The sequence below is a fragment of the Mobula birostris genome, chromosome 31, assembly GCF_030028105.1.
Source record: "Mobula birostris isolate sMobBir1 chromosome 31, sMobBir1.hap1, whole genome shotgun sequence".
NCBI lineage: Eukaryota > Metazoa > Chordata > Chondrichthyes > Myliobatiformes > Myliobatidae > Mobula > Mobula birostris.
The window spans coordinates 5,959,098-5,972,556 of record NC_092400.1 but is presented as its reverse complement, the minus strand read 5'-3'; the positions used below and the strand labels follow the sequence as shown (position 1 = coordinate 5,972,556).

Genomic DNA, 13,459 nt, shown 5'->3' with positions numbered 1-13,459 from the left:
AAGATCGAAAAGTAATCCGGGAAATTATAGGCCAGTAAATTTAACGCCAGTAGTAGGTAAGTTATTGGAGGGAGTACTAAGAGACAGAATCTACAAGCATTTGGATAGACTGGGACTTATTAGGGAGAGTCAACATGGCTTTGTGCGTGGTAGGTCATGTTTGACCAATCTGTTGGAGTTTTTCGAGGAGGTTACCAGGAAAGTGGATGAAGGGAAGGCAATGGATATTGTCTACATGGACTTCAGTAAGGCCTTTGACAAGGTCCCGCATGGGAGGTTAGTTAGGAAAATTCAGTCGCTAGGTATACATGGAGAGGTGGTAAATTGGATTAGACATTGGCTCGATGGAAGAAGCCAGAGAGTGGTGGTAGAGAATTGCTTTTCTGAGTGGAGGCCTGTGACTAGTGTTGTGCCACAGGGATCAGTGCTGGGTCCATTGTTATTTGTCATCTATATCAATGATCTGGATGATAATGTGGTAAATTGGATCAGCAAGTTTGCTGATGATACAAAGATTGGAGGTGTAGTAGACAGTGAGGAAAGTTTTCAGAGCCTGCAGAGGGACTTGGACCAGCTGGAAAAATGGGCTAAAAAATGGCAGATGGAGTTTAATACTGACAAGTGTGAGGTATTGCACGTTGGAAGGACAAACCAACGTAGAACATACAGGGTTAATGGTAAGGCACTGAGGAGTGCAGTGGAACAGAGGGATCTGGGAATACAGATACAAAATTCCCTAAAAGTGGCATCACAGGTAGATAGGGTCGTAAAGAGAGCTTTTGGTACATTGGCCTTTATTAATCAAAGTATTGAGTAGAAGAGCTGGAATGTTATGATGAGGTTGTATAAGGCATTGGTGAGGCCGAATCTGGAGTATTGTGTTCAGTTTTGGTCACCAAATTACAGGAAGGATATAAATAAGGTTGAAAGAGTGCAGAGAAGGTTTACAAGGATGTTGCCAGGACTTGAGAAACTCAGTTACAGAGAAAGGTTGAATAGGTTAGGACTTTATTCCCTGGAGCGTAGAAGAATGAGGGGAGATTTGATAGAGGTATATAAAATTATTATGGGTATAGATAGAGTGAATGCAAGCAGGCTTTTTCCACTGAGGCAAGAGGAGAAAAAAACCAGAGGACATGGGTTTAGGGTGAGGGGGGAAAAGTTTAAAGGGAACATTAGGGGGGGCTTCTTCACACAGAGAGTGGTGGGAGTATGGAATGAGCTGCCAGACGAGGTGGTAAATGTGGGTTCTTTTTTAACATTTAAGAATAAATTGGACAGATACATGGATGGGAGGTGTATGGGGGGATATGGTCCGTGTGCAGGTCAGTGGGACTAGGCAGAAAATGGTTCGGCACAGCCAAAAAGGGCCAAAAGGCCTGTTTCTGTGCTGTAGTTTCTATGGTTATGGTTTCTATGGTTACAGCACAGTACAGACCTACCTCTGACATAACCCCCTATACTTTCCTCCAATCACCTTTAAATTATGCCCTCTCTTATTAGACATTTCCGCCCTGGGAAAAAGTCTCTGTTTATCCACTCTAACTCTGCCTCTTAGTAAACTGCATATTGCTATCAAGTCACCTATCTTCCTCCTTCATTCCAAAGATCCTCCTTCTCTAGCTTACTCAGCTTTTCTCAGAATCAGATTTATTACAACCATATAAGCATATAACAATTACAGCACGGAAACAGGCCATCTTGGCCCTTCTAGTCCGTGCCGAATGCTTACTCTCACCTAGTCCCATCTACCTGCACTCAGCCCTCCATTCCTTTCCTGTCCATATACCTATCCAAATTTACTTTAAACAACAACATCAAACCTGCCTCTACCACTTCTACTGGAAGCTTGTTCCACACAGCTACCCCTCTGAGTAAAGAAGATCCCCCTCGTGTTACCCCTAAACTTTTGCCCCCTATCTCTCAACTCATGTCCTCCTGTTTGAATCTTCCCTACTCTCAATGGAAAAAGCCTATCCACGTCAACTCTATCTATCCCCCTCATAATTTTAAATACCTCTATCATCCCCCCTCAACCTTCTACGCTCCAAAGAATAAAGACCCAACTTGTTCAACTCTTCTCTGTAACTTAGGTGCTGAAACCCAGGTAACATTCTAGTAAACCTTCTCTGTACTCTCTCTATTTTGTTGACATCTTTCCTATAATTCGGTGACTAGAACTGTACACAATACTCCAAATTTGGCCTTACCAATGCCTTGTACAGTATTATCACCGGTATGTGTCGAGAAATTTGTTAACTTAGCAGCCGCAGTTCAATGCAATACATAATGTAGAAAATAGGCATTACTTCTACACATAATAGACATAATACATTATTAAATAAATTACAGTATACGTATATTGAGTTGATTAAAAATCATGCAAAAACAGAAATAATATATATTAAAAAAGTGAGGTAGTGTTCACAGGTTCAATGTCCATTTAAGAATCGAATGGCAGAGGGGAAGAAGCCGTTCCTGAATCACTGCGTGTGTGTCTTCAGGCTTCTGTACCTCCTACCTGATGGTAACAATGAGAAAAGGACATGTCCTGGGTGCTGGAGGTCCTTAATAATGGATGCCGCCTTTCTGAGACACTGCTTCATAAAACATGCCCTCTGGTCCAGGCATCATCTTAATAAATCTCCTCTGCACCCTCTCTAAAGCTTCCATATCCTTCCTGAACACAATTTCCAGATGTGGTCCAACCAGGGTTTTATAGAGCTGTAACATTACCTTGCAACTCTTGAACTCAATCCCCTGATTCACCTTTTATGACTTCTTCCAATAATGAAGGGTACTCTGACAGTTGTTATCTAACTCTTCACATTTAGATCATGAGCAATTGTTTGAAAGCCTCATGTGAATGGTTTCAACAGCTTCACGTGGTCTCTGAGCTTCAGTAACAACTTCATCTGTATTGGACTTGACTAATACACAAAAAGTGAAATATATTGCCTACCTTCTGCCAGCTTTGCTCCTAAATAATTACCTTGAGCCTTCCACTATTGCACTAGTTTTCTAATCAGTTACCACTGAAAAAGGACATTTGCAGCTCAACCTTCAGTACAACGATTTCGCTCACCTGACACCCAGGTCCCCTGGTGAAAGTAGTTCTTTCCATTGTCCACTGACAACTCAAAAGGTATCCTTCCATTTTCATAGAGCAACGGTGAAATGCAGTAGGCCATGTTGTTCTCAATGTACCCCTTGGTAACAATGGATTTCTTGAACCTAGAAGAGAGTAGATTCATATTTGGTCCAAATGGAACATGCAGTAGAGAGACTTAACTTGAAAGTCATAAGATCACGGAGTCTTAGTCTGCAGGAGGGAAATAGTGGGGTAGTTAGATGGGCACAAAAGTGGCAAATGGAATTCATTCTAGAAAAAGTAAATGGCAATACACTTGAGGGGCAAGAAAATATTCATCAATGGTTGTTATACAAGAGGGACACTGAGAGCTCAGGGAGTGCTTGACAACAGATCCCCGAAGGTTGCCGTATAAGGTGGTTATGGGAACGCAGCGAATACCTGCTTTTATTGACCAAGGCATAAAATATCAAAGCGGGAAATGACAACACAACCATAGAAAAAAGTTGAAGTACTGCGTTAACTCTTTGTCAACACATCACTGGAAAGCAAGAGGGGCCGCAGAGAGCTTTATGACAAATCGACAGGGCTCAAGAATTATAAGACCATAAGACTGTAAGGCATAGGAGCAGAATTAAGCCAATTGGCTTAAATATGCATACATTGATGATTATGGCATGAGAATTTTGCTTCATTTATGTGTACTAAAATTGCCCATCTCTTTGTCTCTGGATTGTCAGTGCCTCAGCAGCACAGTCCAAGTTGGTAGTTTTGCAGTCCATTAACAATAGGGGCCAATATCCTTGGGTGGGCTGGTTCTTTGTACAAATAGGATCCCGAGTGACCACATTAGAGACTTACCTGCAGACTATCTGGTGTTCAGGCCGAAATGTATTGTTAACGATGACAAAGTTTTCTCCTCCCATTAAGGTTCCTGACTGAGGAGATATCCGTGGGCAGAAATTCCAGTAATTTGTACAACATGTTCCCAATGGTTCACAGGTCACATGGCAAGAACACTGAGACAGTTTGCTTCCACAATGGCTCGCACACGAATCCTGAGCATCTAGAAATTAAAAACAAAACAGGATCTTAATTTTGCTCATGGGCCACCTGCTGCTAGCTAAAATCTGCTTGAATGGTGGAAGACCCTCCAGCTACACATCTACATTCAAGAACTAGCAATTCTGCATTCTCCAGCATATCAGTTTCAAATAAATGAATATATTGCTTCTGGTAGAGCAACTCCCACTCATTGGACTAAAAAACTATGAGAACAGCAGAAAAAGTTCACATAGCAACTTTTATCTAGAGAATTACATATTTAGCACAATGCTCTTTTTCGCTACATCATTCATAATGCTGGTCATTTTCTATCGTCCTTATGGCAATCTTGAATGTCCTTAATGTATCTGCCTCTAATTGAAGATTAAAAGGTAAATGAATAAAAAGCGATCATAGTACAATAAGGAAGAGAGGGATTTCTTGTTAAAGTGATAGGAGTGAGGAAAGGAATATTGTTAAAGACTGACTTGCTTTTTTACTAGAGATTAGAGAAAAATAAATCATACGTTATTCATATCATATTCCTAATGGCCTATGTCTACTCTCGGGGCATTCTCATCAATCCCAATGCACCACGTATGTCCCTACAATCTATTTTCTCTCACATGGCTGTAAACTCCTACCTGATTCTCCAACCTCTTTAGGACAATTTACAGTAACCTATTAATCAACCAGCACACCTTTGGGTTGCGAGAGGGAACCCACATTGTCAAAGGGAGGAAGTACAAACTCCACATAGACAGCAATCAAGCTCATGACTGAATTCAGATCTCCGGAGTTCTGAGGTAACAACTCTTCTCACTTTGTGCTGAGCCGCCATATCAAGCTAGGTCTTCCAACTATTCCAAGTAGACGTTTAAGGAAAGGGTGAACAAAGTAGAAATGGAGAACACGTTTAACAAATGAATGGTGATTAAAATGAAAGAATGCAGCTATACTTTCAGCCAACCAATATCACACTTAATTTATAATTAAGTTGATAGTTGCTCCACAGTCCAGTTACAAAATATGCAGATCTGAAGATCTGATAGCACAATTCATTCTACTATAAAGTAATCCATGGTTAGGAACTGGATATAATAATCAGTTGGGCTCAATGACATTTTTGTACAATTATGGCTTCCTAGGTTCATTGACCTTGAATAAAAACATGAAAGCATATATTTACTTAGATAATGAGCTGTTGATCTTGCTAGTTACTTCATAAATTAACCTGAAACTACAACCATATTGAGAAAAACATACAAACAACAGTTTAAATATTACATTATGTTAATCATAAGCTCCATTTATAGACATCTCTAACATTTTCATTTTCATCAAACTCAGACATTCAGCCAAATCTAAATAATTGTAGGTTCATGACAAGGCAGAAATAACTGTGGTATCAGCAATGCACAAAATGCATGGTACAGGAACATGCTGTTTGGCAATAATAAAATAATAACAATAAAAGTTATATTTGGAAGTGGTAGATAAGGGTTCCATTTCAACATCTAAGAGAAATTTGGATAATTGCATGGATGGGAGGGTTATGGAGGAAAATGGTCCAGGTCCGGGTCAATAGATTAGACAGAGCATAGACTAGATGGGCTGAAGAGCCTATTTCAGTGCTATAGCACTCTACGACTCTGTGACTGAATGACTGATCTATGCCCCAATCAATCCTTCTCCAACTACTCCATACCTCACATTGCCTATCATTCTTTCCATTCCATTCCCTCTCATGCTTTCTCCTGACAGGATAAGAGCTCCCAATCTTATCTTCGGAAATGTGATTATTCATGCCAAGTATATTCACCTCAACTTCTGTAGTAGGGGATTCCCATACACCCAATAGTCTCAGGAAACATAAAATTAATATAGACGTTTTTAGCTAAATGAATATTGGAGATGGCTTGTGAGAGCAGTAGACACAATACCCAATACAGATCATCAGTGGATCATACTGCCGCTCACACCTCACTCCTGTCTATGTTTGGACATTGGGTGGTCTATAAGGTGGGGGGTAAAAATATCCTGTTATAGTCTAGGGTTTATAACAGGAAGAAACAAATATGCGCCAAATTAAAATTTAAGTGCACCCAATAAAAGTATACTTCATATAAAATAGCTAGGGTTTTGGAAATGAGATCATAAGAATCAGTTGAAAGGAGATTAAAAAGAAACTATCTTTCGAGGCCTAAAAGGCAGTAGACCAAATGCAGATGAATGGGATCAGTGAAGGTAGATACAAAGGGCAGCATGAACAGGGATCTGGACCGCTCCATGGTTTTATGTATCCATTCCTCAGAAACTAAAGGCATCAGGGACTACTAAAGAGAATAGGAAACTGGGAGTGAAGATATAGAGCTTCTGCGGCCAGCTAACTGCTGCGTCAAAGTTGTGGACTAACTGCTCTTATCTTTCAGCGTTGATTCTTCTAGCTAAACGTATTAATAGGAAGTTAATTGGAAATCATTCAAGATTATTTATTGTCATTTCCAGTACACCATTGCAAAGGAAAATGAAATAATTGTTACTCTGGATCTAACACAGGGCAAAACAAAACACAAAAATAAAGGAAAAAAAGATAAATATATAAGATAGCTTACATACAGAGATGTATTGAAAGTCCATAAAGTGATGCGAACCACAGGAGTGTTTGCATACAAGGTGACTCACAGGAAATGATAAAGTAGTGGTGAATGGGGGTGTGGAAGGGTGGGTTAGTGGGTGGAAGTATTGAATAGCCTGACTGCTCGGGGAAAGTAACTGCTCTTGAGTCTAGTGGCCCTGGCATGGATGCTATATGGCCTCCTCCCTGTTGGGAATGGGACAAACGGACCATGAGCAGGGTACGTTAGGTTCTTCACGATGTTACTAGTTCTTTTACAGCACATTTGTCCTTGATGGCATCGGTGAGGTGTTTAGCAGTTTTGACTACCCATTATATTGCCTTCCTGTCCACAGCAGTACAGTTTCCATACCCTGCTGCTTGTTAGGATGCTCTCTACTGCACTGACATGAGTATAGTTGGGCATAGTCCACCTCTCTTCAGCCCGCTCAGAAAGTAGAGGCGTTGGTGGGCTTCCCAGATTATGTGGAATATGTTCTGGACCGTAAGAGGGAGTATGGGATGTGCACTCCAGAAGATTGAAACTGCTCAGAGTTTCCATTGCTGTGATGCCGACGTAAAGGGGGCTGTGAGTGGTATGCGTTCTCTTTAAGTCAATAACTATCCCTTTTGTCTTGCCAACATTGAGGAAGAGGTTATTTGCCTGGCATCTGGACTTGATTCCACCTCTCCTCTGTAAGCCGGCTCATCATCGTTGGTGATGAGCCCCACCGCTGTCCTGTCATCAGCAAACTTGACAATGTGATTACTCATGTATTTGGCCATGCAGTCACGTGCAAACGGGGTGTACAACAATGGGTTCAGCAAACACCCGTGTTGAGGACGATGGGGATGATGGAGCGGTTGTGTATCCTGACTACCTAAGGCCTGTTGGTTAGGAAGTTCAACAGGGGTGTATTTAGACAGAGCAGTAGGAGTTTGTTCACTGAGGTGTGTGGGATAATAGTGTTGAATGCTGAACTGAAATCCAGGAACAGCATTCTGACATAATGCACTTGCTTCCCAGGTGTGTCAGGGCCAGGTTCATGACAGATGCTGTAGCATCTGTAGTAAAGTGACTCTGTCGGTAAGCGTATTGGTGAGTGTCCAGTGTTGCAGGAATGGAGTTATTGATATGTGACATTACCAGAGGTTCAAAGCACTTCATGATGATTGACATCACTGCCAGCGGGTGGCAGCAATAGAGTTCTGAATGTGTAGAGGTGTTTGGTACAGGCATGATGGTGGCTGATTTGAAGCAGGTGGAGACAACAGCTTGAATGAGTGATGTGTTGAAGATGTCCGTCTGACTTGGGTACACATTCCCTGAGTACTCGGTCTGGTCCAGCCATCTTACTGGGGGGGGGGGGGGGGGGTCCCTGCAGAGTCCATTTCACATCTGCTGCTATTACAGTGACTGTTCACCTCGGAGCAGGGTAGCTTTTGTGGCCAGCATTGTGTAGCAGGTCGTGAAGCATGCGTAAAAGTCGCAAAGAGATTCAGGGAGGGAGGCGTCACGGGTACAGTCAACCCTGTTTTGTGGACTTCTTTATCCAAACACTAAGAGTGACAAGCAACCAAGTCGTGGCATCTGATGAAAAAGAAAGATTAAGGCAAAAAGAAAATGAAGGAAGTTGAAATAAAGTATGAAAGAAATTCAGGCTATCATTCAGTTTTGTTACCCACCCTTTCTTCCACACTTAATTTCTAACTAAACTGATAATCACCCCATGTGGGAAAGTAACCAGCCTTGATCAGGTAACCACATAGATTTGAAGTTACAGTCTAATTGATTATAAAATACTGTTATAGTCTAATATATTAAAAGATAGATCATGGCCCAAGAGTAGCAGTAATAATGATTTCTGGAAAATTAAGTGACAGAAATTTTATATCTCCTTGCTTCAACTGCCTGAAGTAAACACTATGACATTTGTTAATGTGAAGGCACACCTTTGCAAGTTAACAGTTACCTACAATTGCTCTTGGAAAAAAACACATAGATAATTGTTTAAATATTATATTTTGTGAATCATAAGCTTCATTTACACACCATCAACAGCACTGCCTTATAACATAATCTGAGCACTTGGATCAAAGGAAAATTGAATCAGAATAAGATTTATTCTCCTTCTGATTCCATTTTCCTTTGACCCAACTGCTCTGATTATGAAACTCAGATTGTGTTAAGATTTACCATCACTGACTTATGACATGAAAGTTGTAGTTTTGTGGAATATTAAGCTGTCTTTAATACTCAAAATTCCAACCAGCTCAATACACAGGTCCCATATCACACCAAAACAGATGGGCCATAGTACATAGATCACCACAGCACAGTACAGACCCCACGGTGTTGTGCCAATTATTTACCAAAACCAAGATCAATCTAACCCTTCCCTCTTCCTACATAGCCATCCATTTCACTGCCATTCATGCACCTAAGAGTGTCATAAATGTCCCTAAATTATCTGCCTCTACCTCCACCCATGGCATGGTGTTCCATGCACCCACCATTCTGTGTAAAAAACCTACCCCCTATACTTTTTCCCAATCACCCTCTCCTCTGAGGTGAGTATATACTTTCAACCAATACCCAGTTGAGCCCTAGTGAGATATGACATACAAATGGCCTGAAATTCAGCAGGAGATCTAACACTGAACTAAACGTTTGTTTTATTCTTTCTTACATTTTATCTTGGTGAAGGCGTGATGGAGAGGGTCCAGAAGAGGTTCACAAGAATGCTGGGTGGAATGAAAGAGTTAATGTATGAGGCCTATTTGATGGCTCTGGGCCTGTACTCTTTGGGGTTTAGAAGAAAAATGGGGGATATCATTGAAATAAATAGAATATTGAAAGGTCTAGATGGAATGGTTGTGGAGAGGATGTTTCCTATAATGGGGAGTCTACAACCAGAGGGCACGGCCTCAGAATTGAGGGACTTCCATTTAGAAGAAAGGTGAGGGAAAATTTCTTTAGCCAGAGGGTATTGAATCTATGAAATTCATTGCCACAGACAGCTGTGCAAGCCAGTTAATGGGGTATATTTAAGGCAGAGGATGATAGGTTCTTGATTAATCTGGGCAGTTCTAGGAAGGAGGAGGAGAATGGGGTCGAAGTGCGATAATAAATCAGCCATGATAGAATGGCAGAGCTGACTCGAAGGGCCAAATGGCCTTATCCTGCTCCTATGTCTTATGGTCTTATGGACTTTATGCCACTTGTTTTAATGCATTAAGAACTTTTAACCTCAATGACGTATAGAGCAGTTTCAGAAACAGTGGGATTAAAGATACAATTTCAGACAAGTGGAAGCAATACCTGCAAGGGTTTCCTCTCAATGGTTGGAATGGGTTTTCATGTAGGAATCGGAACAATGATAATACAGAGTGGTTTAGGGTGCAGTGTGGTGTCGTATTGGGAGGATTATAGATTTTTGCTCGGGGATGGGCAAATAGTTTTTCTCATCCAAATTCTTCTGTAAAATTGCCTTGGCAAACATTCAAGTATGATATGGTTTAAAAAAAACGAAAGTGTTAAGGGTTGCATTTATCTTGTGCCTTGCACAACCAAGGCTCATCTCAAAGCTCTTTACAGCCACTTAGTTACTTGAGAAATCTAAGCACTGTTTTTACATAGTGAGCAAGTTTCTCACACATTGCTATCAAGACCATTGAGTATTCTTTTCCATACTCATCTGCCTGGAAAATGTCAAAGAGTAATCCGGCAGGTTAATGGTAGACATTGATAACTGCTTGAGAGTAGAAGATACCTCACCTTTGGCATAATGAGCTATTGACTCTCCCACTTGCTAACTAAATGGATGTTTACGTTATCAAAGATTTCTTATCACGATTTAAACCACAATAAGATAATCTATGATCCAGAGGTAACAATAACATTTTGCTCCAATAAACATAAACCCTTTCTACCTCTCCTCCAAGAGAACCACAACCTTGTCGTGGTTTGGAAGCTTGCGTGCCTCAATGACCTGGAGAGCGATGTTGGCTGGAGTCAGGGCCTTGTGCTTTGGTAGGGTCACCCATGCTAAACAGGTCAAAGGGTAGAGGCCAGACTAAGAGAGATCCACCACTCCTCCAAGTTCGGGGGTTCAACTCAGGGCTAGCAACCCTGACTGGTAAAACAAAATTATTAAGGGAACAGAATTGAAGAGTCACTGAACCTCTGAGAGTGATGGTATTCCTGAGACTCTACCCAAGGTCTGCATGACTAACAGTAGTGAAAACCAAGAGAAAAGCTATCAACATGATGAAGGAAGTTCAGGACACATCAAAGATGGAGGGTCTTCATGGCTGCCCTAAACGCCAGCGGTGCAACGGGCATTAATTGAAAATTAGGTTCTACCTCTGGTGCACTAGTCCTGCAGATAATTGCCCCATGTTGGAGTACGGTTTGCAAATCTGCTCACTTCATTACAAGAAGGCATTGGAGAAGATCTGAATGAGAAAAGTTCCTGGAATTATGAACGTCAGTTAAAATTATAGAATAGGGAGTCTAGATCTGTCTTGTTTAAGAGAGAGAATGTTGCGGAGAGAGTTTATAGAAAAACATACAATAATGGGGATCTGGATAGATTCTGATAACGGGAGGGTGTTTCTTTAGTGGGGAGAAGGTCCTGGAATAGAGACCATAGGCATAAAATTAAGGGAAAGAGAACTAGAAAGCATGAGGAGAATTCTTTTTTCACAGTGTGGGGCTATCATCTGGAATACACCGCAATTCTTTTACTTTTAACATATATGGTGAAGGAATGTGCCCTCAGCTGAAAAAAAGGTGACAAGCAGTGAAACTGGTGAGTTGTTCTGGTAAAGGGCCAGTACAAGTGTAACGGGCCGAATGCCCCCTTCAGAGCCGTAACAATTCTATCATTCTATGATGAGTACTAATCCTGTAGACTTCAGTCTCGCTGTCAGAATGAACAATGTACTTGAAGAAAATTTGCTGGAATTTTGAACACACTTGTGAAAAGTTTGCTTTCTCAAATTATTATGAGCTTGAGTTAACCCTGGTAGGCATTCTATAGATATAAGTATTCTTCGATTGTTGGAGTAGGGTGAGGTGGGGGTGGTGGAGGGCAATGTGGGAGAGGTGTAGCAATATTTGCATACCAGTCAGTATTCTGACTGTCTGAAACATGCACCAGCCTGTTTTGGCCCTTTATCTAGAAAAAATATGCTGGCATTGGAAAGGGTCCAGAGAAAGTTCACAAAAATGATTCCAAGAATGAAATGAGGGCCTTTTGATGGGTCTGGGCCTATTTTCACTGGAGTTTACAAGAATAAAGGGGATCTCAATGAAACCTATTGAATATTAAAAGGCATAGATAAAGTGGATGTGGGGAGGATGTTTCCTATAGTAGGTGGTCTGGACCAGAGGCCAAAGCCTAACAATAGAGGGACATCCATTTAGAACAGAGATGAGGAGAAATATCTTTAGCTAAAGGGTAATAAATCTGTGGAATTCATTGTCATGGATGGCTGTAAAGGTCAAGTCACTGGATATATTTAAAGCTGAGAATGATAGTCAGGATGCCAAAGGTTACGGGGAGAAGGCAGGAGAATGGGGTTGAGAGGGATAATAAATGAGCCATAATGAATGGTGGAGCAGACTTGATGCTGAGCTCAGTCCACCACTCTTCTTGCAGTCAAAGGCAGAGTAGTTGCCATACCAAGCATTTGGATAGGATGCATCACTAAAAATTGATCAAAGAGAACATGCCAAATTCCTTCAGCCTGCTGAGAAAGATAGAGGCATTGGTGAGTTTTTGTGGTTGTGTCATATATGAAGTTCGATTCGGACAGGCCGTTAGTGATATGCTGGGATCTTGAAGCCCTCTGCCCTCTGCCCTCTCAACCTCCAGCACCACCGTTGTAAACAGAACCATGTGAATGGCCTGCCTTCCTGAAGTCAATGACTAACTCTTTTGCTGAGGGAAAGGTACACCATAAGACTAAGCTCTCTATCTCCTTCCTGTACTTAGTCTCATTGTTACTTGAGCTACAGCCCACTATGATTTTACCATCTGTACGCTTTTAGCTGGAGTTAGACACGCAGTTGTAAGACTACAGCAAGTAAAATAGAGAGCTGCGTATTGAAAATAATTGTGGCGGGAATGTTGTTGCCCGACGTACTAGTCAAGAATTCAAGGGTTCATCTGCTTTTCCTTCCACTAGCTTTACACCTGTTGACCTTTTGACAACAGTAATAATGAATAAATAAGTACACTGGGGGGGGTGGGGGAAAGTACAGGAATGCCCGTTTCATAAATTGAATTATTTTCCTGTATTGTGCAGTTCCAGTCTAAGCAACTCTCTTTATTCCTCTCCCTTATTGTTGGGCAATAACAGAATGAACACGCCAGTATAATTAATCATTGCTATCACAGTTAAAAATATTTCTGGTCTTCACGGCTACGTTTGACCTGATATCATGTGATGTTATCATTATGCCCAGATTGAACGATTCAAGCAACACAGACTCAGTGAACACTGAAACACTGTGTGTGTGAGAGACCTGTGTGTCTGTGTATGTGGATTTATGTGTTTATTCAAACAGAACTAATCATTTCCATTCGTTTAGCACCTTATATGGGCTAAGGATATCCCAGAAAGCCTCTTAGACAATGAAGTGGCGAAAATGTAAAGATGGTAGTAAATACCGCTGTCAATATACATCCAGCAAGCTC

General features: G+C 41.2%; 1 protein-coding gene across 1 annotated transcript in view; it reads right to left on the bottom strand.

The window, feature by feature from the left end:
- The window catches only part of susd2 (sushi domain containing 2), a 99,058-nt gene that overhangs the window by 75,190 nt on the left and 10,409 nt on the right, over window positions 1–13,459 (bottom strand). Inside the window, exons 3-4 of the mRNA XM_072247502.1 lie at window positions 3,953–4,157; window positions 3,086–3,234 (exon numbers count right to left, since the gene is read on the bottom strand). Of these exons, the coding sequence (XP_072103603.1) occupies window positions 3,086–3,234; window positions 3,953–4,157 (354 nt within the window). The remainder of the gene's footprint in view (window positions 1–3,085; window positions 3,235–3,952; window positions 4,158–13,459) is intronic.